The sequence below is a fragment of the Hemicordylus capensis genome, chromosome 3 (genome assembly GCF_027244095.1).
Source record: "Hemicordylus capensis ecotype Gifberg chromosome 3, rHemCap1.1.pri, whole genome shotgun sequence".
Classification (NCBI taxonomy): Eukaryota; Metazoa; Chordata; class Lepidosauria; order Squamata; family Cordylidae; genus Hemicordylus; species Hemicordylus capensis.
This window is the reverse complement of record NC_069659.1, coordinates 328,098,181-328,125,738: the sequence shown is the minus strand read 5'-3', so window position 1 is coordinate 328,125,738 and position 27,558 is coordinate 328,098,181. Positions and strand designations below refer to the sequence as shown.

General features: G+C 43.7%; 1 protein-coding gene across 5 annotated transcripts in view; it reads right to left on the bottom strand.

Moving 5' to 3' along the window:
- Nucleotides 1–27,558, bottom strand: part of SCHIP1 (schwannomin interacting protein 1) — a 630,453-nt gene that overhangs the window by 118,537 nt on the left and 484,358 nt on the right. For 3 of the 5 annotated variants that reach the window (XM_053306137.1, XM_053306138.1, XM_053306139.1), the window contains one exon: nt 9,339–10,004. In XM_053306137.1, the coding sequence (XP_053162112.1) occupies nt 9,339–10,004 (666 nt within the window). Of the gene's footprint in view, nt 1–8,691; nt 8,833–9,338; nt 10,005–10,323; nt 10,651–27,558 lie in introns of those variants that run through there. The other 2 variants (XM_053306140.1, XM_053306142.1) reach the window with 2 other exon arrangements.

Genomic DNA, 27,558 nt, shown 5'->3' with positions numbered 1-27,558 from the left:
CTGTGTATTAAAACATCCACTTCAACAGCCCCAGAAACTTTCTTTCTTCCCTGATCTCACCAGCTGTCAGCACAGCCTGTCAAAGAAAAGGTGCAATCACTGGAGAATTTATCTCAGCACCTAAAGCCTTGGAGCAGCCTTTGCCTCCAACCTCATATTTTCTTCCCACCACTTCCATGCCTGCAAGCCTTTTGCAGCCATCTCTGGAAACTTTCCAGTGTTCCTTCTCACCTTGTCTCTACTTAAGTTCATACATATGCTGTGAAACACTTCAGTGGTTTAAAATACCCTGTTTGAGCTTGTGCAAATCCCTATTCTCTCAACTCCTGAATATCCAAGATGTTCCAGAAATGAGCTTTTGTTTCAAAATGAGACCCTGTTATCACAATCCCCTCTGCACAGGAGAGTTCAAAGGCACAAGGCATTCTAGTCTCTGTGCTGTTAGTTTAAATCCATCCCAAGTTCTGCCAAGTGTAAGTGTATTTTTCTTTTATAGTCTTTTCTAACTAAAATTATAAGAGAGTAAGTAGTATCCAAGCTAATGCTACCCTCACTTCGGAATGCTGCCCACACATTCTTTTCTTTGAACTCTAATTCCCCTGCTGCCCCTCCAAAGTATGTTCCTGAGTGTTCCCCAGCCCTCAGGGGCATATTATCAGGGAGCATCAGGACAGCAGAAGGAAGGAGGGATCAGGAAAAAATTGTTGTGTGGTGATGTTCAGACAGTTATAAGGCTTACAGACTTAAAACCACACATTACAGTAGAAAAAATGGACAGATCAAGCACTTTTACATTTTAAAAAGATAAAAAAATGCATCCAATAATGGTATCTATCAGCAACAGTGGGATTTTTTGGCTTGGCAAATGTCAAACCGCCCTGAGCCTTTTCGGAAGGGCTGTATAAAAATCAAATAAATAATAATAATAAATAAATATTGACTTATTATATTGTTTATTCTGTCCTTTCTCCAAAGCATTCGGGGCTATGTAAGCGGTTCTCCCACCCACTTCCATTTTATCCTGAGAATCCTGTGAATAAGGGTAGTGGTAGCAGAAGCCTCTTTCCCTACTCCTTTTGGGAAACACTGGCTTTCTCCACAAGGCAATGTAAACCAGTAATAGACAGGAACTTGATTCCAAAGAGAAAACTGACAGCAGCATTGTTGTGCAAAGACTGAACCAGTGCAAAAGCTGCCTAGCAAAAGGTGATGCATATCCCACCCACCCCACTGAGTCCTGTGCATGCTTAATGGAGTCAGAGTTTCTGACACAACAAAAGGATTGAGGCTGAAGAACCATCAACACATCCTGCAATGCAATCAAAATCAAGCCCAAAGTCAGTAGTACACATTTGGCAAAATAGAGCCATCTTGTTCTGTGCTTCCTCTGAATAGCCACTACTGCACCCACACCCTCCTCAAGCCCAGTCCTTCTGTTAGTCCCTTGAACCTAAAGTTCTCCTGCCTTTTGGATTTTGCAGAAGACAGAACCTTATAAAAGGTTCTGATCCTGGACATGAAGGTTCTTGTTAATCTTTGCTGTTATTGTTGTGGGAGTCTAATGCCACAAGCTGCCTGCTATTACCTTCAGAGGCCAGGAAGTTTGCAACCCTACTCTGGCCCTAGGGCAACAGACTAACCACTGTACCACAAATGCAGCCCATGTGTCTTTCAAAGGTAGACCTTATGGTGGAAATGCACTTCCACAAGGAACATCATTCCTCTGTCAAGTTTTCCCTTTCCCCTTGGTAACATTTAGTACAATTTGCTCTGTGTATTTGTAAGTTGTTGCTGAGCTGTTTGACCTCAAGAGTTGCAGAGGGAGAAGGTTTTGTTCGCTGTAATCCTCTCTATCCATCTCTTTCTCAGTCATAATTTCCCCTGACCTCCTTTAGTCTGTAGGGAGCTGTGAGGTACCCTTATCTTTGGTCTGCTCTGCTTTTATCAATGCCATACAAGACTCCCACCTTCTTGTTCCTTCCCCCTTTCTCCCTTATTTTAGCACCACCTTGCCCGGTTAACCATTTATTTCCCCTTTTCTCTCCGGGTATGCTTCTGCCTGCAGGCCTCTTGAGGCCTTCTTCAGAGTTCTTAACTGGTAAGCAGTCTTCTGCCCCTTCTCCTGCTAGTCTTCTCCATTGCTTCCCCCGGCTCTCCTCTCCTCCTACCTTGGGTTAAGAGCAGGGTACAAGAGCAGGGTTAACCTGTTTTGAGCAACTTAAGTTGAAGTTTACACAGTCATGCAAACCAGGGTAGCCTGCCTTCTACCCTGATTTTGATGACTGTATGAACAGGCCTAATGTTAATTGGCCTTAAGACATAATTACCTTACCTGTGCTTTTTATATGGGGAGGGGGAGAGTACGATGCTGCTGAGGAGTACTGCTGTATTAGTAAATATATAAGGCATGATCTAGCCAAAATTTAGTTTTAAAAAACATGTATTTCAATTGGAATAGTAGATACATATTTAAATTTCTCCCGCTGAAACCAAGGAGTCTTAACAAGACTCAACTTTGTTGCCACAATGTCCTTGCATGAGCACTGCAATGCTAAGTTCATACATATGTTGATGAAGTAAAAATTCCTTGTAGATTATGCTGCCAGAATCATCTGACCCAAAACACACATACACACTTCGGTGGTTTGATGCAGTGCATCTTCATGTCAGTTTAAAAAGAGCTAGATGTATTGCTACAAAATGCTGAATGCCAACTAGGGATGAGGAAGCAGACCATTCATTATGTTTATTTCCTTTATGCAAAGTTTTTCAAAAGGTTGATTCCTCACAAACATTTAATTTGCTGTTATTCCCTAGATATAGCTTGTGATTGACTGATCCCCTGCTCCTCAATATAGAGTATGATTACCCAAGTCAGAAATTTTATATATCAGCATATGGGTTTAAATGGAATTTAAACATTGGTTAATTGAAACCTCTAGAAATAGATCAAATGGGAATAATCTTCTAACATGATTAGCAACTAAAATAACCCAAATTACACCAGTCATACCATGCTACACAAAATTCTGAAACATGTATATATAGGAGAGAAATACAACTCCACACTGTAATGACAAATCCACCATTCATAAAATCTTCCTTGAGGTGCTTTATACATTGCAACTTAACAAAAAGGAATTGCTTGTCCTCCAGACTGGAGCCAGGATGCTACAATTGTTGTAGGAGAAACAGATTAAGTGGTAAAAGGAATCTTGCCAAGGGACACAAATAACTGCAATCTCCTTCCAGTATGGGCAGCAGAGCAGGGAAGAGGAGAGATGGGGGATCCAATTCACTTGTACAGTATAACTGAGGAATCCTTGATTTGCTGTTTTTGTGTTCCAACCAGCATTTACAAGAGTTTAAGAACCACCATTAATAAATATTATGAGAGGTCAAACTTTACATGTCATACAAGTGGCATACAACTAGTAGGAAATACTTTCTATTTTATTAAATATCAGCCTTCAGCAACAAGTCTTCCAACTGCTTAAGACCCGTTCTTTCAGCAGTCTTTGCAACTGTCTTGTAAAGTTGGCCATATTGCAAATGGGGGGGAGGGGCTGATGAGGTTTGAACCACGTGTTTTTCCCATTCTCAGCCAATAAGCTACACAACTCAGTATCTGTGGCTAAAGCCCTCTTAATTTTCCCTACTTGCACAGAGAAAACTGCTTCAGATACATGTTTTTAGAGGTGCAAACAGTTCTTTGGAAGGCTGAGATAGCACTACTTCACAAAGTTTCCTAATTAGTTAATGCATGCCACATTAAGGTTGAAGCATTAATAGGTTATGGAGCCCCAAACCACATGTTACAGGGAGATAGTTGGGCATTGCTTATGCACACCTCCCAGTAGATCTCCCCAATAGCTTGGGAGGAGGGAGAGCATGATGTATGCCGATGCTTCCAGGCCACCCACAATAGCAATCAAGCAGAACAGAGGGGTGGGGAAATGCTAATGTTATCACAGGTCTTTTCACTGCAAATTATCAGGGAGACACAGGTCAGCAGCACACGCAGTTCTCCCTGCAACATGCAGTTTGGGCCAGGGAGCTAAGCTTCATTATCAGCAGCTTAACACAAAGCATCTGTTTCCCTGCTGTAGGTAGGAGAAGCAAGAATTTAAATGCTATCCCCACCCCGCCACACTTTTTAAAAAGTCCCTATGCATGTGAAATCATCATGTAGAAACATGGCTAAACTAGAAATTTCTCCTTGAAATGTCACTATGCATGGAAAACATCCAAATATCCAAACAGAAATACTCTATTTGAGTGTTCAAATATTTGATTGCCCCGCTCATAGTTTGAAGAAGCATGTGTCCTTATGTAGGTGGAGGCCATTAGACAAAGTCATGGGTCTGTCAACTATTAGCCAAATGAAGCCTACAAATTCAGAGGCTGCATTTCTCTGAGTGCCTTATGCCCAGGCCAGACAAGGATAGTTATCAACTTTATGCCTTGCTTGTGGGTTTCCAGAGGAATCTGGTGGACCACTGTTGGAAACTGAATACCAGACTAAAGTGGCCTTTAGTCAGATCCAGCAACCCAATTCTTAAGAACAAACAATATGTCAATATACAATGATGGTATAAAAGAGCAAAACATAATATAAAATACATATTAACCCTGGGATCGAAGGGTTCTGAAAATTTTCCTTCAGCACATCTCTCCATCCTGTTATACAGTTTCAACACAGTAATGCAGTGTTCCCTTTAAGGTGTGTGCATGTGCACGCTCTCATGTGGCTTTTGATGTCCACTCAGTTTATTTTAGATCCTGCTCAGGGTGAATCAGGAAGGCTCCATTGTGAATGCACATGCGCACACACTGCCTTGATACTGCTGCCCAAAACAAAATTCATTCTGCACACAGATGAAAAAAAAATTAGAGAGAACACTGCATCAATGTTTCATGCCAACACCCTCACCTAAAGCAATACATTCAAATTTGCTTTCTCAGGGTGGAGAGAACAGGAGAACCTTGCCAAGCAAGCTAACATAACGGTATGGCAATGTTGCCTAATTTAATAACCACAAGAGATTTTACACAGAGTCATTTGTACTGGTTAAAAACTAATTAAAATACATCACTAAAGACCTGCAGGCAGTCATGATTTTAAAAAGGTCTAAATCCTTAAGCTGAGGTCACAGAAAACTCATTCCAAAAATAAAATAAAGTGCTGGAATGCTCTTGTATTTGTAGCCTTCCTAACATACATTAAGGATAGCTGAGAAGCTATAGCAAATGATATATCCATAGGTGCAATGCAGACATTTGTTGGCAGCCAGGTGATCATTTGCAAATGTAAGTATAGGTCCCACATGTGGGTAGGAGTGTGCATGAACAGTCTGCCACGAACCAACCAGTTCAAGCAGCTTGATCGCAAACTGGACCGGCTGAATCTGATCAAACCCAGTTCGTGGTGGACCAATTTGGTGGTTCAAGGGGCTATGTAAAGTGGGATCCTTCACAAAAGATTTCTAAAGGGCAGCAAAGGGGCAGTGAGAGCAGAGGCACTTTTAAAAGTAAATAAGGTGCTTACTGCTGGCAGCTGTGGTACTGCTCCTCGAAGCTGCCTGGGCCCAGTGCAGAGCAGGGGAGCTCCCCCCAGCGAGGCTCTAGCACTGGTCTGGCTTCTGCACATAAAAAAATAAGAATACCTCCCCTGCCCCCGATGCAATCTTCATAATATCAGTCATTAAGTCTCTAAGGGAAACTTGTAGCTTTTGTTCTTGATACATAAATGAAAAAACAAAGCCAGAACATTTAGTCTATAGTTTAAGACAGGGCTGTACAACTTTGGTCTTCCAGTTGTTGGACTACAGCTCCCATCATCCCTATTGGCCACTAATGCTGAGGATGATGGGAGCTGTAGTGCAACAACAGTCAGAGGGCCGAAGTTGTGTAGGCCTGGTTTAAAATGGGCTCTCTTCATATGTTCAGGCAGAAATTGCCATTAAATTATTTTTTTTTAAGTTGGAGAATCCTAAATGTAGTTCCCCCTCCCCACAGTATTTCACCCATGGTGAAACCATCCTGTCCACCTTTCATTACACTGCATCCATGATCTATTTGTAGCCTGGTGTTCCACCCACATGACTTCCCTTATACACTGAGGCAAACTAAAATCTGCATATGTTTGCCCCAATATATGGAAGACTGTCTCTTCCTGTTACATTCCCATCACGAACTCTAAGGGTCTCCTGGTTATTCTACCTGCACATCAAGGGACCCAGAAGTTGCAGAACCCTTTCTTCTGAAGTCTCATCAGAGGCTCAGCATCTTCCAGAAGCACAAGTTCACACATACATATTCATGAATAACTGCAACATCGTGAGAACTCGCGTCTGCTGCTCAAGCATAACAAACAGCACTTTCGTATCACCTCAAATACAAAACATAACAGTGTTCTCAATGAGTGATATTAAGTAATGCATTGCTTTTGCACATTCTTAGGATATTCTAGCTTGGGCTGGATTTCAAGGCCAGTAGTGGTACACCCCTTTTGCAGGATGTGACTTAGAATTTCACACAGGCAGTTAGTTGATTGTTCAGAAGCACCTCCACCTCAAAAAGTGCAATTCACTACTCAAGACAAAGCTTCTAGCCTAGCTCGTCCCTAGAAGTGGCTCAGTTTTTACAATGGTCTGTTTCATGTGGGGAGTATTTGTAAACAAGAAGCACACCATGTGAAGAGTTGGTCTAAGGGAGGAGAGTTGGTCTTGTGGTAGCAAGCATGAATTGTCCCCTTTGCTAAGCAGATCCACCCTGGTTTGCATTTGAATGGGAGACTACATGTGTGAGCATTGTAAGATATTCCCCCCAGGTGACTGGGCTGCTCTGGGAAGATCACCTGCATGCTTGCATGTGGAAGGCTTCAAGTTCCCTCCCTGGCATCTCCAAGATAAGACAAGATTTTTAATAGGACAAGATTTTTTAATTGAACCAACAAACTACCAAAGCATACAGTACGCTACCAAAGCACAATTATATACAAAGTGGTTGTTTGTACATCAAATAGGGCTGAGAGAAACTCCTGCCTGACTGTGTAGACAATAGTGAGTTAAATGGGCCAGTGATCTGACTCAGTATAAGGCAGCTGCTTATGAACTCTGTGCCAATACAGTCACACCAAAGAACTGCACTCTGCCCATTTCTGAACATCTGAATGAACCCTCTGTAAGCATGGTTAAACTTGGGCATGAAAGTAGATTGGGAAAGATAATGAAATAGGATTTTTTAGAGCCTCTCTCTCAAATTTGTATCTTAAAGGTTTTTACTCCTTCATTTTACACACACACACACCCAGTGGTGTTGTAACCAATTCTGAGCCTTCATTATAACGAAGGCTCTAAGAATCTACATACATAAAAATGTTAGCTTTTGGTGAACATGTTCCCACATAAAATGAAATTCAGCCAATATATTAATGCTTGAGGGCAGTGAAACAGGTGTATCTACAATTGAATAAGGGGTGGGGGACACATGTCCTTGGGCCCAAGTAGGGGCCCCTGCTGGTTGGTAACAGCTTGCTCTCTACTTTCCCTCCTTGTACCTCTTTGAAGTGGGAGACAGGGGCCCATCTTCACTTTTTGTCCCAGGGCCCTCTCCAGCCATGCTATGCCCCAGCTGTGAAGGGACTTTTTACTGCCAGAGCCTTGATCTCAAATCCTCAGGGCACCAGAGAAATAAGAATTGACATTTTTGTTCCAATTCATTAACACATACCTGCTTATGTGTTAATGACTGGCAAATGTGAAAAGGCAGATGCCACATCTGCCACCACAGCACAGGCTATACAGCACCTATTCAAGAGACCTCTAAGCCTAAAAGACAGATAATAATTTTGTTCAGCTGGAAGTAGTCTGCTTGCAGAACTGCGTAGGAAATCATGTCCCAGCAGCAAACAAAAAGCCAGACATTTCAGTTCCTCAGTTATCTCTCTGAATTCTCTTATCTACAGGCAAAACAACCTTTCCCAACACACGCAGTCTCCAGAATCACAACATACTTAAAATGCAGTGTCATCAGCATCTCCTGCTGCTGAATCTAAACCTCCCTGAACATTATTTTTGTTGTTACAGTGACAAATGTTGGGAACCACAGCTATATTATTTGGCTTCACATTTAATCTACTAAAAATAGAATTTAGAAACAAAATACAGCACCAAAAAGGATGTGTTTCCCCCCTTGAATTTAGCAAGGATTATTCCCTCTCCCCATTTCCACTTAAAGAAAATGTACTGGATGCTGAGGAAAAAAAGGGCAGCTAGGTAGCAGCTATTAAAAGCAGACATGCTGACATTGGGGAGATCTTCACCACCAGTTCTATTCTGTCAGGGGGGAAATGAAACAAATCCCCTATTCATGCCCTTCTCTTGCTGGAAGCAGCTCTGCCAATTATGCTGCAAAATGAAGTTACTTATCCTCATGCCCCAAAGTCAAAGTGCATTGCACCCAATCTCCAGAAGCTGGAGGCTGTAGATTCTCAAGTCACAGCCTGAGGCAAAGTACCAACCAACAAGCATATTGTGATGTTAGCATACTCATTAGCAGTGATTAAATTATGCATCCTTAATAGGCCAAGGTGCATATTTTTAAGAACCTGCCAACTGCATTGACTGCTTTATCTTTGAAAGGCATTTGCTAGACAGGAAAGCATGCATCTAAGTATACAGTACAAACCCTTTTCACTGGGGCAAATCCACACTGGGACATGTACCAGCTGGACTAGGATTCTTGCTTACGTTTCTCTCTCTCCTCCTCCTCCTCTCTGGATGCCACCCACACTGTCTGGCTTCTCTGAATGCAGCCAGGTGTCCCTCTGATAAGAAACAGGAAGTGGCTCAGAGCTGCCCTCCTCCTTCCTCCCCACTGCCACACAAAGGGTCAGCAGCCTGACTCCTACTCATTCCCTAATCCTCAAGGCCAAGTCAAGAGAGTCAAGCACCTCCCTCCCTTGCTGAACAAAGACAGAGAGGCTGCAATTCTCTTTTAGAAGCTGAGTAAAAGAGGGACGAGAGCTCTTCTTTCTCTTTCATACACACAAAAATATATGCAGCTTCTCTGCAATGGTTACATATTGCCAGGGAGGACAAGCCACCCCCAATCCAAAGCTAAGAGCAACTGCCTATTTGCAGCACTGTTTGCAAATTTCCTTCTATGGGAAAAAAGAAAAGAAAAACGACCCAACTCCCTCACTGAGGGAAGTGACTCAGTGTCTGCTCTCTCTAACTAATAATTCCATGGAAATGAATACTTCCTTTACCATTTCCCCACAGCCAGCCCCTTCAAGAATTAAGACAAGGGAGTGGGACACGGAACCAACTTACGGACGTGTAGTTGCTCTTCTGGCTCCGGGTCTCCTGCTCTTGGAACTGCAACCCTGCCAGGTGTTTTTCCAGCGCTTCCCAGTCCATAGTGGGCAGCTGGGGCTCCTGCTCTTGCAAGCCAGTCCCTTCTAAGGAGTTCTCCAGAGGGTGCAAGGAAATCATCGGGCTCCCATTGCTGAGCCTGCCCATACCCCCTGGCTGGGCTTTCTGGAGGTGAGGGGCTTTGCGGTAGCCCCCACCCCCTTTATGTCCAGTCCTGCGGCTAGAGGGCACCACGTTGGCATTGTGCCTGAGGTCCAGGGGGTGGTGCGGGTGGTGAGCAGTGGGGGGGTTGCCACTGGGAGCCGGGGGTGGCATGGTGGGGATGGCAAGGCTGGTACTCCTCACCTCCTCTAGCTCCTGTGCTAAACTCCTCCTGGCAGCGGCGGTTTTGGCATAGCTGCGGGCATAGTCCCTGTCCTCCTCCCACGCATCAGTCACCTTCCTCTTGAACACCTGGAAATCCTCCTCCTCCTCTTCCTCTTCCTCCGAGTCCTCCAAAGCAGCCAAGTCCAGGCTGGTAGGCGATGGGGAGGATTTGCATTCCGAGCAAGGGGTGACTTTGCTGGAGCTGGATTCTGAGCTGGAGCGGCTGCTGCAGGGGTCGCTGCCTAAATCCATGCCATCCTAGGGCGAGGTGGAAAAAGAGAGAGAGAGAAAGACTCAGTGCATTGGAAGAGAACAACCCAGGGACTTCTTTTCCAGCCTCTCTGCTGCTGGAATAACATCCCCGCCAGGCACAGAGAGAGAGAGAGAGAGAGACTGACTGGTTTTCCTCTCCAGATGCTGTCAGACTCTTCAGGGAAAAGCGGGGCGGGGGGGAGAGGGAGGAGCTCCGGGGTCTCCACCACTTCCCCAAAGTTTCCCTCAAAGCCCCGCACTCCACCTAAGCAGGGCATCAGCCACACTTTCCAAGAGGGAGGGCTCTCTCCTCATCTCACCCCACCTTAGGAGCGGAGCGGGCGCAGCAGACGCCTCCCTGAAGGCAGCGCGGTGTGGCACCGGCTGGACTCGGCGCCAGCGGCAGAACACACTTCTCGCAGCTGCAGCTTGGCCCAAGTCGTGCCCCGCGATGCCTCTGGAAACTTCCCGGCTCCCTCGCCCAACTGCGAATACTGAGAGAGAGAGACACGCCGGCAGCTCAAGCGGGGAGGAAAAGGCGGCGGTGGGGGTGGGAGAGAAAGTGGAAGAGCTCATGGAGCCGTCCCCCACGCAGCCGGCGTAAGAAGTCCATGAGAAAATGCCGTGCTCACATCGCCCCCTGCGGTACAGTCGGGGAAAGTCGGCCACGCTCGCGGCGGCGGCGGCTGGTACGGGAGAAAGGCCCGGCTGATATAGAGGCGAGCAAGCTGAACTAGTGCGGGGCGGGGACTGGTGGTGGTGGGTCAGTTTGCTGGCCTTCCCAGCCCTTCCTTTCCATTGGGGAAGTGCCATGCATGCTTCCTCTCCCTCAACTCTCCTCCCCGGTGGCTTATGGACTCTCGACGAGGCTTAATTCGAGCTGGGCTCACTCACGGGGGACGCTGTCGTCCATGCTGGAGCTCAGCCGTGGAACAAAAGGAAACGGGCCTTTGGGAATTAACGATGCTCATTATTAGCATGTTTTATCCGGCCCCTTCTTCAAGGAGTGCAGGGCGGTGCAACAGCTCACCACCACCACACACTTTATCTTCACAACAGTCCTGTGAGATAGGTTATTTATTTATTATTAATTTAACATATTTGTGTACCACCCAAAGTGCAAGTCTCTGGGCATTACACAAGTCTCTCTGGGTGGTTTGAACCTGCGCCTTTCAGGTCAAATAAAATGCAACTCGGGGTGTGTGTGTGTGTGTAAATAGGACATATTGGAGTGCCTAAACCAGACTGGATAGCCACCTTCAGTGGCGCAGTGGTGAAATGCTTGACTAACAAGCAGGAGGTTGCCAGTTCAAATCCCCGCTGGTACTATATCGGACAGCAGCGATATAGGAAGATGCTGACTGCGTGGGGGGAGGCAATGGTAAACCCCTCCTGTATTCTACCAAAGAAAACCACAGGGCTCTGTGGGCACCAGGAGTCAAAATCGACTTGACAGCACACTTTACTTTAAACCAGACTGGAACTGGGGTAGGGTAGAGGACTTTGCCCCCGTCTACAGTACAACAACCCTCATCCAGAGCATGTACCTTTGTGCATGCTATTTCCCTTGGGGGAAAGGCTTCCACTAATGCCCTACCCCTACCTTGCAGTTCAAATCTGGTTCCCTGCATGTCCAATTTACAAGAAGGGAAAGAGCGAAAACTGCAGGGTCAACACAGTATTTAAAGTAACACCAGGATACCAACTGGCTTTCAAACAGATACAGTGATTTCCCCTTACTGCTCGACCAACTCATCTTCACAAGCATGCTTCTTTTTATTACATTTTCATTTATATGAGCCTGACACTTATTGGCCAGTCACTATCTCTCAGAGTGGGAGGAAGAACATGTATGCCACCCTGAACTCTTTGGAGGAGGGATGGTATTAAAATGTCAAAAATTTGTGCAAATCTCAAGTGCAAATCTGCCTGGTATGTTTGGGCCAATCTTTCAAACAGCAGCACTTATTGAGCAATGACATATTTAAGATTTGTACCATTCATGAATTGTACCAATTCAACTGCTGTTACTAGTGCAGTGGGAAGAGTTGCACACACACACACAAAGTTTACGGAGTTGTGAGAAGTTGTGGAGCTACACAATGTTGTGCAAGCACTAGTGGAAGACCTTCCCTGGGACTCATACAAGGTTGTACAATGCATTTTGCAACATGTCAATATCTTCTGCTAGCACAAGAATTAATCTGGAACAGACACTTCCTTCTTTATGCAACATCCTCCTGGTGCCATGTCCTTGCACTATCCCAACAGCATTATGCTATTGCAACACTAGTTTGGACGAAGGCCAGCTGGAGTAGTGGTTAAGGTTGCAATCCTATGCAAACCTATCTGGGAGTAAGTCCCATTGGACCTATTAAGATTTACTTCTGAGTAAACATGGATCAGATCCAACCAACACAGTAAGCGGCCTGTACAGAAGGCGCTCTATAGCTGCTCCTGGGCTGTGGAATGCACTCCCAGCAGAAATCTGTAATCAGAGTTCATTATTGGTCTTTAGGAGAGTCCTTAAGACCCAGTGGCGGACTGGCCAGGGTGTCAGCTTGCCTGATGGCGAGTGGGCCCTGTGGGCCCCTGATGAAATGGGCCCCCTTAAACATTAGACAATATGTTAAAAATGTTAATGACCTTTTAGTAGTTTGAAAATATAATAGCAGTTCCAATATTATTACTGTATGCAACTAAAATTTACATTGTATTACTATTTTAATTAAAATATATATATATAATCATTTTTCGAGGATACTTTCTGAGGGGAAAGAGGAGAACTCCCTCTTTCCCTCCAGAACTTGCCTGATGTAGCTCTTCCAGACTCGCCCCTTCACTGGCTCAAAGCTAAAGATCATAAAGACAAGGCTAAGAAATTCACTGTCTGAGGAGAACTTGGAATCATACATGTTGCTATCCATTGAAAAGGAATTGTTAGATGAATTGGATGCAGAAGCTATTATTGACAGATTCGCACAATCATCTAGTGTACTCAAACGATTGCTCTTAATATAGTGGACTGCATGAAATATGCTTTTGAACTACCTGTTAATGTGTAAAATGTTCAGTACAAGCAAACTATTTAAAAATATCCACCATTTATTTAAAAAATTTCAAAAAATTAAAAATTCAAAAATTATAACAATCTGTACTGTATACTGCCAGTAATATGTACAATATATGTACACTGTAATTACTAAAAAAATATTCATTTATTTCACAAAAAAATTAATTGTACCTTTTTCCACTTAAGTATTTTTGAAAATTTTATTTATTTCTGATAAAAAGTAAATGATAGCCTTATAGTTGTGGGTGGACCCCCTTTGTCTCCTGGCAACCAATATTTTTAGACCCAGTCCGCCACTGTTAAGACCTATCTGTTTGGCCTGGCCTTTCAGGGTTTTTAAACCATAAAGGTTTGGCCTGGTTTTCCAGGGTTTTAAAAACTGTTTTAATAATAGTTTTATGTTTTTACAGTTTTAGCTTTTAATAGTTGATTGATTTTAGCTTTGTTTTAATGTAAACTTCCCTGAGCCATTTTGGAAGGGTGGTATAGAAATCAAATAAATAAATTGTTATCTGGGTGGCTCACAACACCAAAACTTGTATCACTACTGCTGTACCAGTGTGATTTTGAGCTTCAAAGTCCTTGGTTCAAATTTTGTCTTAGCCATGAACTCCGTAAGGCTGTACTATACGCTGACTTGGAAATAACTCCCATTGGACTTACTTCTGTGTAAACATGCATAAGACTGGAAAGCACAGGTCCTTATGCAAGCAAGTTAATATTTTAAGATTTATTATTATTAATAATATATTAAGATTTCAATATTCATAGCTTGATGGTTTTTAATAGTTTTACTGTTAATTGTTGTAATGCTTTAACCTTTTTACTTGCTGTTTTTATTGTTTTGTTGTAAACCGCCCAGAGACTTGCATTTTGGGCTGTATACAAATAAAATGAAATAAAATAAATGTTGTTTTAACCCTCCATTTTCAATATAGAGCTGAAGCCTTCAGCAAAACAGACTATTATTTAACACTCAAGCCTTGCCATTTAAAAAAAAAAGTATTATCAAACAGGTGGCAAGTCTACCAATAAATTGATTGGAAAATAATGGACATATACCCTGATATTACTATGTCCCTAGTAAACAGGGACATCAGAAAGAAAACCCTGTTTTCATTAAAATCAGCAATGCATTCTATTTAACTTGAATTATGCCACATTTTCTGTATTCAGCTCAATAATTAAAGATTATCTTCATGGGTTCTTTCATAATCTGTGCTTTAGCTTCTCCATCCATAAATCATACTTTGATACCATAAATGAAGTTCCTTGATTTAAATGATCTAACCCTCAGGTCGTGATATACAAACTAAAGCTAGCTGGCAGTGCACCTGGGTAAATTTCACAATGTAAGAAGAGTCCTGTGAGATTCTAAAAAAGAGCACATCTAATCCAAAATCCTTTTGCTAACAGTGGCCAGACAGGTGCCTTTGGAAACTCATAAGCAGGACCTGAAGGCAACATACCTCTCTAATGTTTGTCCCTATCCCAGGGATTCTTCCCTTGGGGTCCCCAGGTGTTGTTGCATTATAACCCCCAGCCCCAATAGCCTTCATTTATGGTAACCAGGGGCATAGCTAGGGGAGAGAGGGCCCGTGTTCGTCCCTCTCCCTGGCGGCCCCTTAGAGTGAGGGAGATAATGAAGAAAATAGGGAGCAGTGGAGCTGAAGGGCCCTCAGGAGCTGGGGGGGGGGGCGGGTTCTTTGAACCCATCTGCTCAGTTATAGCTACACCTCTGATGGTTAATTTCATTTATGGTATGTTTTATGGATGGAGAAACAAGCGCATACAATGTCACCATCTTTTGCTAGCACAAGCATCAGTCCATTTCCTTCTTTGTGCAATATCATTGCACTATGTTCTTGCACAAGTACAACAGCATGACATTAGCACAAGACAGACTTTGGCCATTGTGGCTGAGGATTATGGGAATTGTAGTCCAACAGCATCAGGGGACCCAAGGTGGAAAACTCCTTGCCTAGAACCTGTATTCAGAGGTTTGCTGCCTCTGAAAATGGAGCTTCCATTTAGCTATTGTGACTAATGGTGACTGATTGATCGGAACTTCAATGTGTGTAATCCTTTGTCTAAAGCCATCATAAATGTCTAGCTGCCATGTTACCCGGTTGCTTGGGTGGCCCTGTGGAGTCTGGAGAAGGGCGTGGCATCCTCCTGTGGGGCTTTGGTTCCCTTCAGGGGGCATAAGGATGAGAAGGGTCCAGGCTGGTCGGATCCCAGTGGGGTTGAGAGAGCAAGGCAGGAAGAGCTGCAGGAAACAGCTCCAGGGAGACAGCCAGGTTGGGTGTGACAGGAAGCAAGGTCAGGAAGGGGTGGGGGTGGGGGACCTGCAAGTAGGCTTTAAGCCCTGTCAGCTCTGCACTGGGGTATTTGAAGACAAGGCAGCTGATGATGAAGAGCTGCTTCTGAGTATGGGAACCAGGAGTTCTCCAGGGGAGGGAACTGGTGGGATGCAGCAAGCCAGGAGGAGGACAAACTAACATCCTCCCTTGGCAGTTCCTGAGCAGGGGCGTATCTAGGGTAGGGCAGGCAGGGCATGTGCCCCGGGTGCCACTTGAAGGGGGGGCGCCATTTTTGAAAATTAAAAATATATATATTAAAAACGGCCACCAAAAACAAAATGGCCACCGTGCATGCTCAAATGGCCTCTTTGAGGCCCTAGGCCATGCCAGGACTCGCAGAGGCCATTTGAGCATGTGTGGCGGCCATCTTGTTTTCAGCAACCTTTTTTTAAAAGTTATTTTTAAAAGTGGCCACTGCACATGCTCAAATGGTCCCTGTGAGGCCCTAGAGGCCAGTGGGGGGAGGGGGAACCTTTGCAGACCCCCTCACGGCCCTTAGGAAGCCCCCCAAAGGGGCTACAGGTTTAAAAAATTAAAAAATTTTAATATAATATAAGTCACTGTACACATATTCATATTGGCACTATGTACAGAGAATCGGGGCTTGTGAATACTGAGCTGAAGCTTATGAGCTAGGATCGTATTCATTTGCTCTTATTTTGCTTCTTGTGATAAATGAGTTAAATGTGATGTCTTAATAATATGGCTATTAATGGTGAGTTTGTCTTTGAATCAGTATGAAATCCTTAGTATTAAGGCCCACTGGGAGTTTCTTGCTCTCTTTCTCTCATTTTAACTGTCTTTCTGAAAGACTAGAATATATTCCAAGCAGTGACACAGTTTACTCTGCATATCCATTAATTATTTTCAGAGCATCTGGGAAAAGTCAAATTCTCCATTTATTTTTAAAACTTACGTAATAGTGATGCTACAATGCATAGTAGAGAATTAGATAGGCACTTCTGTTTAGTTTTCCAAGTACACCTCCACATAGTATTTGGATATTTCATGAGCCCCAGCATACTGAAATTTGTAGTTTTCCAGCATTTTTTGGTCTGGCTACATCCACTGCTAAATAGTTTTTGAAAGATTAAAAGATTAATGAGCTTGACTTGTATTTTTCAGCTGATATTATGGTAAAGTTATCTGAAAGATGGGTGTCAGATGTTTGGACAGGGGGCGCAATTTCAGTGCTTGCCCTAGGCGCTATTTTCCCTAGATATGCCTCTGTTCCTGAGGCTGACCTTTTTTTGGTGTTGACACAGTCATTCTGGAGTCCAAGGAGGGCTAGGAGCCCACCCCATCCCCTGGAAGTCTGACAATAAAGTTTTGTGGCAGTGATTTCTGTATGCTGATTATGCTTTTAATGAAGATATTCTTGCTTTTGTCTGTCCTGAGCCTGCTGCCAAACAAATTATTTGGGTGACACCTCCTCCATCCGAGTACTAGTGAGCAGCATTGTGTGTGAAATGGCTTTGCACATTGCAGCTGAAACAAATTTTGCACCTGGTGAGTGGGAGAGGTGTGGCTTAGCACATGGCTCTACCAGCCTCCATGGCGTCTATGGAACAGAAGAAATGTGGAATACGACATAAGGGGGCTATAAAGAACCTTGTTTTCTCTCCACTCCTGTACTAACAGGGAGGCTGGAAAACTGGGACTAGCATCCAGACAGACAGCAAAGTAGCCCCTTGTGTGGCTGGTAGCACCTTAATACTTGATTTTCCCCACAAACCACTGCCTCAGCACAACAGCTCAGAAGGCTAGGCTTTTAACACTAAACCTATCTTTAAGAGATGGGGTTAAAAGCTGGAAGTATCTTTTTCACAAATAGGATTTGACATCCCACCCCCACATGTGAACTGGGACCATAGGGGGTTAGGGTTGTACACTTTCCCTCTGTATGGTTTTCCCACCCCTGAAACAGCTATCTGCCCACTGAAGCAGCTATTTGAAGCAAATAGTCATTTGTTGGGACTATTTTCAGAAGGAAAACTGTGCAGGGGAAGCCGTTAACTGATACATGCACAGCTGCTTTTTATGAAAAACAAGGAAACTGGTAATGTAATGTGCAGTTTGTCCCTTAGTCCCATTTATTTCAGTGAGCTTGAGATAATTTAATAGATTTGTGGATTTTACTAGAATTATTTGTTATAGTGAATCCTTTTTGTTCTTGCTAAGGTACAATCTTAGCAGGACACAGAAAGCCCCCTGCACTTTACAGGTGTTAACTCCTCAGTGCATAGATAAAAGGGGGAAAGTAGCTTGTGAAGGTTATTTTGATTTATCCAAATCAATTTTTAATACACCTAGTGCTCTAGGCATCTTGCCAGGGTTTTTTAAGAAGTCAATTCATAGCAGATAACTTGGCACTCATAAGAATAAAGCACTTCTTAAAACAAGTCAATAGTGGAAAAAATTTCAACTTCAGTAAATAAATAAATAAACAAACAGTCAGTTAAAAAAATTTCTCTTTGCACAAGAAAGCTCAGCTTCTTCCTTCTCAAACCCTCACAAAATAGCTCAAGGAAATTGATGAGCTTTGCTGCATGCCCAGAAGGTCAACAGATTCAAACTTCTTATAAATCAAGAGTTGTACCAAAGACATCTTTGTTGATTGCAAAACAGCTGTATAACTCAGAGGCAACTCCCAACAGGCAGACAAGCTTGTAACATTCAAGAGAATACAGCTAAAACCCCAAGACTTTGATCCAGTAGAAAAACTCCAGGAATACAGTTCAAGGCAGTCAGAGTGAGCAATGTGAATACCACCACATCTAAAGGCTCTGGCAGCCAGCACACCGCCTCACTTTAACTTCAGCATTCATATTTTTAATGTTTAATATATGTTTACATTTAGTTTCTATTGATCTTGTGATTTTTCAGGGCCAAACTACACCACACATCAAATATGTAGTTTAGCCCTGCGTGTTGATTTTTTAAATGGTAAATAGCAGCCACTGGGCCAGTGGGGTGCATATGTAGGACTTTATCTCTTTCCCCTGCCGTCCCCCCAAAAATTGCCTCCCCCATCTAAAGCTGCAATTTGCCATGGGAGGGAAGCTGCCATTGGCAACAATGTAACATGCAGATTGCAAATACTAAGCTCCTTGGAATTTTTAATACCTCACTATGTATAAGCCAAAGAGCAAAAGATGGTAGTATTCAACCAACTATATAGGCAAATTTGAAAGATATGCTTCAATAGTAAGTACAGATCAGGTATAGTCTCTGTGTGTGTGTGTGTGTGTGTGTGTGTGTGTGTGTGTGTGTGCACGCATGCGCGTAGTGTATATTATGGGCCAGATCAGATGAAATGTTGGCCAAAATACTCAATCAGGACTGAGTTGTGCCAAGAGCTCACCTACCCTGATGTCACTGGAGGACATCCCAATGCGCTATCTGGCATCCCTTAATCACATAAGGAAGGTGTAGAGTGTCCTATCCCACCCAGTCCGCAGGGTCTGGTTGTGAACATAGGCAGCTGAGCAAGACAGCAATACACAATTCCAAACACAGGGTGCAGCTAAGGTAGTGAAGTTCAGGCAGCAGTTTGTGTATCATTGTGTACAGAGCCATGGGATATGTTGACCCAACAGCAGGCAGAGGTAGACTGAGCCTTCAAATATCCCAGAGCCCAGTCTGCCCCTGCTAGGCTCCGCCTCCCTGCTGAGAGAGTAACCAGGTAGCCTCCTGGCCTGAGGACAGGCTGCCTCTTCCTCCTTTCTAGTTGCTCCTGTCATGTCCGCTGCCAGTATTAGCACACAAATATCTGGAGCACCCATTGGCTCTAGTCTGGTGTTGGGACCCAAGAACAGACTTGGTTCTGGACCTGCCTCAGAGTTAACCTCTAGGTTTCCCAATGGCTCTAGGCCAGGGATTCTCAACGTTGAGTCCCCAGATGTTAGACTTCAACTCCCATAATCCCCAACCAAAGGCTACTGGGGCTGGGGATTATGGGAGCTGAAGTCCAAGAACATCTGGGGACCCAACGCTGAGTTGGGTTTAGGCCATCATTAGGGTCTGGGTCAGGGGTGGGCCCTGTCTCTTCAGGACTGGGAGCTGAGAATGGTGCTGGCTCAGCCTCTTCTTGGCTGGACTCTGGATCACTGATGAGGCCAGCGCTCATGACATAGAGGGGTAATTCAGGTGAATACCCACCTCATGTGATTAAGGGATGCCCTGATAGCATGTGACATCAGGGCACGTGCACTCTCAGTATGACCCCATACTGATCGCAAGTTGCAACTGGCATTGTCCAAACCGACCCTATATTTATTTATTTATTTATTTAACATATCTTTATACCATCCAAAACTTACGTCTCTTTGACACTTCATGCATCTGGGCTCCACCTAGAGCCTCAGAGTCAGGCAGGATATAAATTAAATAAATAAAATAAAAATAGAATAATGACATTTATATGATGTCATTAATTTACATGATGTCATTATGTAATGACATTTACATGATGTCATTCATCAATAATGACAGAAGAAATGAGAAGATGGTTCCCTGTCCCAAAGCGGCTCACAATCTAAAAAGAAATATAAGAGAAACACTAGTAACAGCCACTGGGAGGGATGATATGCTGGATTGAATAGGGACAGCTGGAATCCCGTTACATAATATAAGAGAGATGCCAATGCAAAAGGTGAAATGTTGCTGAAGTGCGAGGTTGCAGGCGTTTATATCCTGCTGTTGTTCCATCACAGAGCTGCATACAGGAGGCTCCCAACTGGTTCCACATCCAGGCACTGAAGAAATCTAGGTCTACTTAGCTTCCGTCTGTATCATGGCTGATGTATCATATACCTTCCAGTTTAAGGAGGAATCATTGAAAGGTATGCATTAGTATCTCCCAAAAGAAGTATATCAACCAGTTTAATCTTAAATGGTTTTCAGACTCACAGCTTGATTATATATACTATCAAAATATTGGTTATAAATATTTATAGCTGAATGGTGCATTGCATCCTATAAATACAGGTGATACTTTCTGACAGTCTATCAGCGCCAGCTTGTGCTCTGTACTGCATTTGATTTGATTTATACCAACAGCTTTTTCCTGACTTCAGTTATATGTTTCCAAGAATATGGAAATTCTCAGGCCCCATTCAGATGTAGCACCAAAGCTCAGTTAAAGAAACCTGTGGTTAATTTCTGAACCCAAGAATCGTGCTGCAGATGACTGAGCAGCACCAGTTTCGTTACCTCCGGCTGCTGGCCAAAATAACCCCTCCCTCTCCCTAGTCTGCCAAGGCTCCGTCCCAGCAATCTCCATTCTGCTTGTGTTGCCAGACTGTGGGCATTGCTTCAGCATGTCAGTCAGCCAGCAACTATTAGTCACAGTGTGAGAGGGGACATGCTCTGGGCAGTCATGTCTTCTTGGCATCGATCACCTTCCCTTGGCAGGGGAAAGACTTAATTCTTTCCAGCCACTCCTTATAGCAGTGACTTTCCCGGAATTCCTAAGATACACAGCCATGCATATGCACAGTGATACCCCAGGATGGCAAGGGACAGTGGATGAGAGAAGGGATGTTTCAGTAGAGTTTATGCCACAACATAGCTGCATTAGCTGCTACCAGCCTCTAAGGCAGATCTCATGAACAGTAATTGTAGTGGGACCTGTTACTGGCTGGGAAGGCAATACCTGGCAAAACCAGGTGAGCACCACTTTTGGTCAGGGGGATTAATCTGGATTCAATGCACCCTAGTTTAAAGAGCATGGGGCCTTGATGGAATTAATGCAAGCTCCCTGGATTTGAAAGGGCAGTCGTCAAGATGCCCCTTGGCAGGGATTGTAGTGCAAATCCATACCCAAACATTGGAAAGGAGCCTACGATCAGCAAGTAGAATTTCCCTAGGGGGAATCCACTTGCAGTGTTGCGGCACATAGGTTCCAATCTGGATGGTTTGACAGACTCAAGATAAAAAGCCAGAAAAATGGTTTGTCATCAAGATTCCTGCATACCCCTTTTGCAGGTCCTCTTTTAATCTCCCTTGGGAAAGAGAGGATTGGGAGCCTCTCTTGCTACCTATACTGGTGAAAGGTAGACTTAACCTGGGGATCCTGCCCTTTTTGCACATGAACCCATTCATTGTTGGAATAACAAGGGGGGAAGGGTTCCTCAGCCCCTGGAAGAGAAGGGAATAACGGGAATGGAGCACCTGCTAAATTACCTTTCCAGGATGATGGAGTTGCAAGAAGAAGATCTTGGGAGCATAGATGAAGTACAGCTGGCCTGAGAATCTTTGGGATGACTCCAGAAGATTGCATGCCCAATTCAAAAGTGGGGTCATCTTATTTAGAAGAAAGTTTATTTGGCAGCAAGATTGTACTGCATCATTCTGGGTGACTGTCATTAAAAGACAAGCTCGAGAAATGTATGGCTAATATTGCCATTTACAATGGACACCAGACAAAGCAGTAATTTGTTGCCTGTGCATGTGCACTTTAAACATACATGTCACATTCAAACGTGCTAGACACCTCTGGTACTGCTGTCCAATCAGACCACACATGCAACTCCATCAACAGAATGGGTTCAGAAACAGCTGCCACAAATCAGTGCTAGGTTCTTGAAAGGGTCCCTTGCACACCAGCCTCTTCCTCTTCTTTCCTTGGAAGCCTCTTGCTTTAATGAAAGCAAATATTTAAAGTGACATGGGTCATTTCAGAGAATTCTCTCACACACAATAAAACAATAGGGAAAAAGATACAGGCAATTTGTTTTATTGGAGAGCATAAACTGTGAAAGAATATTGTTTTGAACCATTGTTGAATTCGACACCTATGGACCAAATAGAATGTTTAATTGTAGTGGCTTTTAAAAAGCTAGTGTAGAGTCATAGCTGAGTGAAGGCTATGAGCTTCATAAAAAGACCCCTGCTGGATCAGGCCAAGGCTTCTCCAGCTCAGCATCCTGGCTCGCACAGTGGTCAACCAGGTGCACTCGCAAAGCCAGTAAGTGCGCCCTCCCTCGATGCTCTCTTGCACGTGGTGTTCAGAGGCATGCCACCTCTGATCCTGAAGTATATAGCAACCAAGGCTAGTAGACGTTGATAGCCCTATTCTCTGTGAATTTGTCTAATCCCCTTCATCTCATTTGTCTAATTTGCAAATCTCTGCAAATCTTATTGCAGCCATGGACTCATGGAGATAATATTACCGGCCTACCTTGTAGTGCTGCCTTAACAATTACGGAAATAATATATGTGAAGGGGTTTCAACTTGTATATGTGCTATATCAGGGATTCTCAACCTTGGGTTCCCAGATGTTATTGGACTTCAGCTCCCATAATCCCCAGCCTCAATGGCTTTTGGTTGGGGATTATGGGAAGTCCAACAACATCTGGGGACCCAAGGTTGAGAACCCATGTGCTATATAAATGCTAGGTGTTGTTATGACTTTAAGATATGTTATCCCTAACAATATATTATTGATAGAACATGAAAAATGCCAGAAAGTTACCTCTTTTAATACGCATGTGAGTGCACATGCATACACACACACACACACACACACACACACTTCCTATACTACATGGTATATATGTGTCTTTATAGTGCCTGCAGTTTTCAGGATTAGTTTTTGCAGGAATAATAATTCCAGGGATACTGAATGCCAGCTGCACCAGAGGGTGTAAATATAGGTACATCCACATAATTATCAGTTTGCACGAACTTGGTGATTTACCCAATTTTTAAAATTGCAATGAATTACCAGTAGCCTATAAATATCTCATTTAAAAAGCTAATCTGTTTTATTATATCCTGGTTCACTGAAGCCTGCTCCATAATACAAATTTGCGGCCTTCAAAGAACAGTGGTACAAAGGAAGGCTTTCCATAATCTATGCTTAATTCAACTTTAAATTTCAGCCACAGCACCACTTTAAAAATCACATTTGTAAAAACAACACGATGTGTTTTAACAGGCAGAATTTTCTAGTTTTGTAGAATTTTATAATACTGGTGTGTGCATTTATCTTGGTGTGTGCATTCATTATGGGGCAATATAAATTGGGGCTGTTGCAAGAACTCCTTGGACAGCCTATGAATTTTTCTGACCCAAACCCTCATTGCTCTGTGCATTTATTTAGATTGTTTTATTATATCCTTTTAGTCTGTGAGCCTTTTGGGGACAGGGATCCATCTTATTTATTTGTTATTTCTCTGTTATTTTCTCTGTATTTCTCCCTGAGCCATTTTTGGAAGGGCAGTATAGAAATCGAATAAATAATAATAATAATAATAATTGGAAAAGTGGCATATAAAATAAGTAATAAATACTGGCTCACACCCAGAGTAACATTTCTTTAGTGTCTCTATGAAGTGGTGCAGCTTTTTGGTCAGGTGAGGAGATTCTGGCCTATAGGCATAAAAGGTTTCCTGTCATACAACACCATCCCTGAAGGGGAGGCAGCTAGACAGCTTATTCACAGCTTAGGAACATAGGAAGCTGCCATATATTGAGTCTATCTAGCTCAATATTGTCTTCACAGACTGGCAGCGGCTTCTCCAAGGTTGCAGGCAGGAATCTCTCTCAGCCCTATCTTGGAGATGCCAGGGAAGGAAATTGGAACCTAGATGCTCTTCCCAGAGTGGCTCCATCCCCTGAGGGGAATTCCCTGAGGTGAATGAGCTTATTTATAGAAGGTAGTACTAGTTATATAGTACAAGTTTCTACCTAATGTTCAACCTCAAATCGAAACACTGTCGTTTAAAATGATTGCTTTTTGCCCTAGCTGACTTGGTGGCTCAGGGACAAATCAGACTTTGGCACAGACAGATGTCTAGGACCCCAGGTCTCCATCAAGCATCTAAAAGGTAGCAGCAGCGGGAGGGCATAAGAGTGTGATTTGGAGGGAAGAAACACCAGGTGGAGGAGGGATGCTTATCCCTTCCCTGGCCAGCTGCTTCTCCACCACACTTCCCACCTTGACCAGTTTTACTCCCATGTGATGCAAACACATGTCTGGGGAAACTGGAGATGCCACAGAGGGGCCGAATGGCCCAACCAAGCCCCCTGCATCTGGCATTGACACTGGGCTTACCTAGAAGAGGGTCCTTTTGGACCTTTCCTCCCCAGTCAGCATTTCGTTGAAACGCTGACTGGTTGGGATCCCACCACCACCACCTCACTGGGAGCAAGGCAGGGACAAAAGCTTCGAGCCACCCAGCATTTCAACGAAACACCAGCTGGGAAAGACAGGGCACCCCTCATGCTCACAGCTAGCTAGCACTTCGTTTACTGGCTGGGTGTGGGAGGGGACAAGGGGGTGCCCTGGGCGAGCGGGTACTTTGGCAGCCTCCCCAGACCCTGGCAGCCCAGGGACTGTCATCCCCCTTTCCTGTATTGGCCCTACAACCCGTGCTCTAGACCAGGGATTCTCAACCTTGGATCGCCAGATGTTATTGGACTTCAACTCCCATAATCCCCAGCCCCAATGGCCTTTAGTTGGGGATTATGGGAGCTGAAGTCCAACAACATCTGGGGACCCAAGGTTGAGAATCCCTGCTCTAGAGTGTCTCCAAAGAGAACGGCAGGCAGAACCCTCATCGCTGGGATCAAATGATCCCAGAGAACCAATCCTATCCCAAGCCTGCTAAGATTGGCTACATTCCCTCAGTCCGAGGAACCTGTTCCTTGGGAAGACATGGAGATACCATTCTTTCTGTCTGCCACTCCAGGTGCCAGCTGCGTATTCAGCCATGGAGGGCTGGACTGCGTTAACACTCAAACCAAAATGGCCCCAGTGGTAGGTTGGGTCCTGTCCCCTTGCACTTCATAAAGCACCATGATCACTGAAAGTATAGTAATGATAATAATGTCTGCTTGGAAAATGGAAAGGCGGCTGTGGAGTGAAAGCTAAAAATCAGATTTTGTTGCATTGCTGGCAGTAATACTGCTCATTCTATTTGTCTTGGCCTCAGCATGCAAGGACAGCAGTTTTAGATGGGGGCAAAAGCCTTCTGTGCTTGTAATGGATGCTCTTTTATGGTTCTATAAAGTCAAACGGTTTCATGTCAGTGCAGCTTCAAATCATTCTGGGCATATTACACTAATTACATGATCTTCTGTATCTGTTTATAACATGTGAAACAATTAATGGCCATTAGCGCATACTTAAGAGCTCTAGGAAACAGCCTGGCTGCAATTAGGTTTGGATGATGTTATTTTATTTCTAAACTGTCCTGCCCATTTGGCTCATGGTAAATATAAACTAATTGTTTAAAAATATAAACATTTCTTACTGTGCCTAAAATACAATTAATATAAGCCTCAATTACACAAATGGCAAAATGTTTGCTGCAATAAAGATCTTTTACAATCCCATAGCACTTTCAGAATCATGACAATCTTATTCTTATTCATGACAATCTTATTCAGTTCTTAAAAGCAGCATATTTTAGTCATACAGTTTTGCAGTAGACATAGTTAAAGAGCATGCAGCCTCAAGTTCTCCCCACTACCCTCCCTCCACTTGTTCTCCTGTTCTTACCCTAAAGGTTTATGTCCTCCAAACGTGTCTTGGATGCATCCCAAAACACCTTCCTAAATTCCTGTCCCAAATTCAGACAAAGGAAGGTGACCAGAAAACTTCCAGTTTTGAACACACACACATTGTCCTAAAACTCAGGCTGTACGATGCAAGGGGAACAGATTAAATGCAAGGTGAACCTGCCCACAACCTTAAGTAATCATCCCAAGGCCCTGTTCTGTCTATACCCTGTTGTCTGCAGTGTGGCGAATACCTATGGGAGACAAAGGTTTTCCAGTGGTAGCACCCAGGCTCTGAAATTCTCTCCTGCAGAGGCCCTGAGACTCCCCAATTTGTAGCTAAAACAATACTGTTTTGGAAGGTATTTGGGCATTAACAATAACTGAAGATACTCCTGTTTCTGCCAATTACCGACTGTTCTGCCATGTTCTATTTCAGGGTGGCCAGTCTGAGGCTTTCCAGTTGTTGTTGGACTACAACTCCCATAATCCCCAGCTGCAAGAAACAACATCTGAGAATGATTGTAGTAGTTTCGGCAACAGCTAGACAGCCTCAAGTTGGCCACTTCCTGCTGTATTTTGACTATTGCTTTTATCAGCAAAAAATAAATGGAATATATTTTTCTATTATGTTATTGGATCCAAAAGGGCAGAATATAGCCATTTTAAAATAAATAAATGATGCAAGTATGTATCCATTTGCTGATTCTGAACTGTTTATTCCAGTTGTTTAAGCTGTATTTGACTGAGCCGCTCTCCCCTTCCAGTAAATACACAGCTCACCATGGCCGCAAGGAAGGAAATGTAAGAAAGTCTGAAATATAGGAACAGCCTGCAGCAAATGCTCACATGCAACATAAAAACAGCCCCATTCTAAAAGCTGGAACTTGTTGATGGTGGCAGGTGTGTGCAACATAAGGCCAATTCACATTACATTAAGCATTTTATTGGCCCAGGCTAGTTCACAGAAAATAGCAGCAATGAGGAAGGGCTGATCCAGATTGAGACTGTGGCTTGTGGGGAGGTGGGCTTTAACTCTTTATCCCAAACATGGTCCCAATTTGAATCAGTGCCCGCCCCCCACCCCACCCCGCCAGCCGCCCCACCGGCTGCTATTCTCTGCAGAAAGGAAGCTCCTGTTGGTGTCAATGGCAGTTTATCTCATAGGGGAGACAGTCCCCACTCTGGATTAAAATCATGTTGTGTCCGTAATCCAGACCACCCTCTGTGGCAACTGCTTACTGAAACAAAAAGCAAGCATGCCAGGGCCAATCACATGCATAACATAATGTAGTAGGTCCTCATTTGCCATGGACTTGCCTTTGGGTTCTATCACATGCAATCTTTCACCATGTCCACATCATTGTGTAAAGAGGCCCAAAGCTGGGTTGTTGTTTTTTTTTTAACAATCTCAACTGATTGGGAGTAATAATGTGTGCCAGTGTTGGGAACCACATTTACCAGCTTATCTTCATTGGTTTCTCATCTGCACACAGCCAAGGACAACTGTAAGATCTACTGGCAAAGAGACTCTGATTTGAACTGATTTTTAACGAATTTTAAAATGAGTTTTTAAGCTACTTGGTATTGTATTTTCTTTTCACCTTTTGTTTG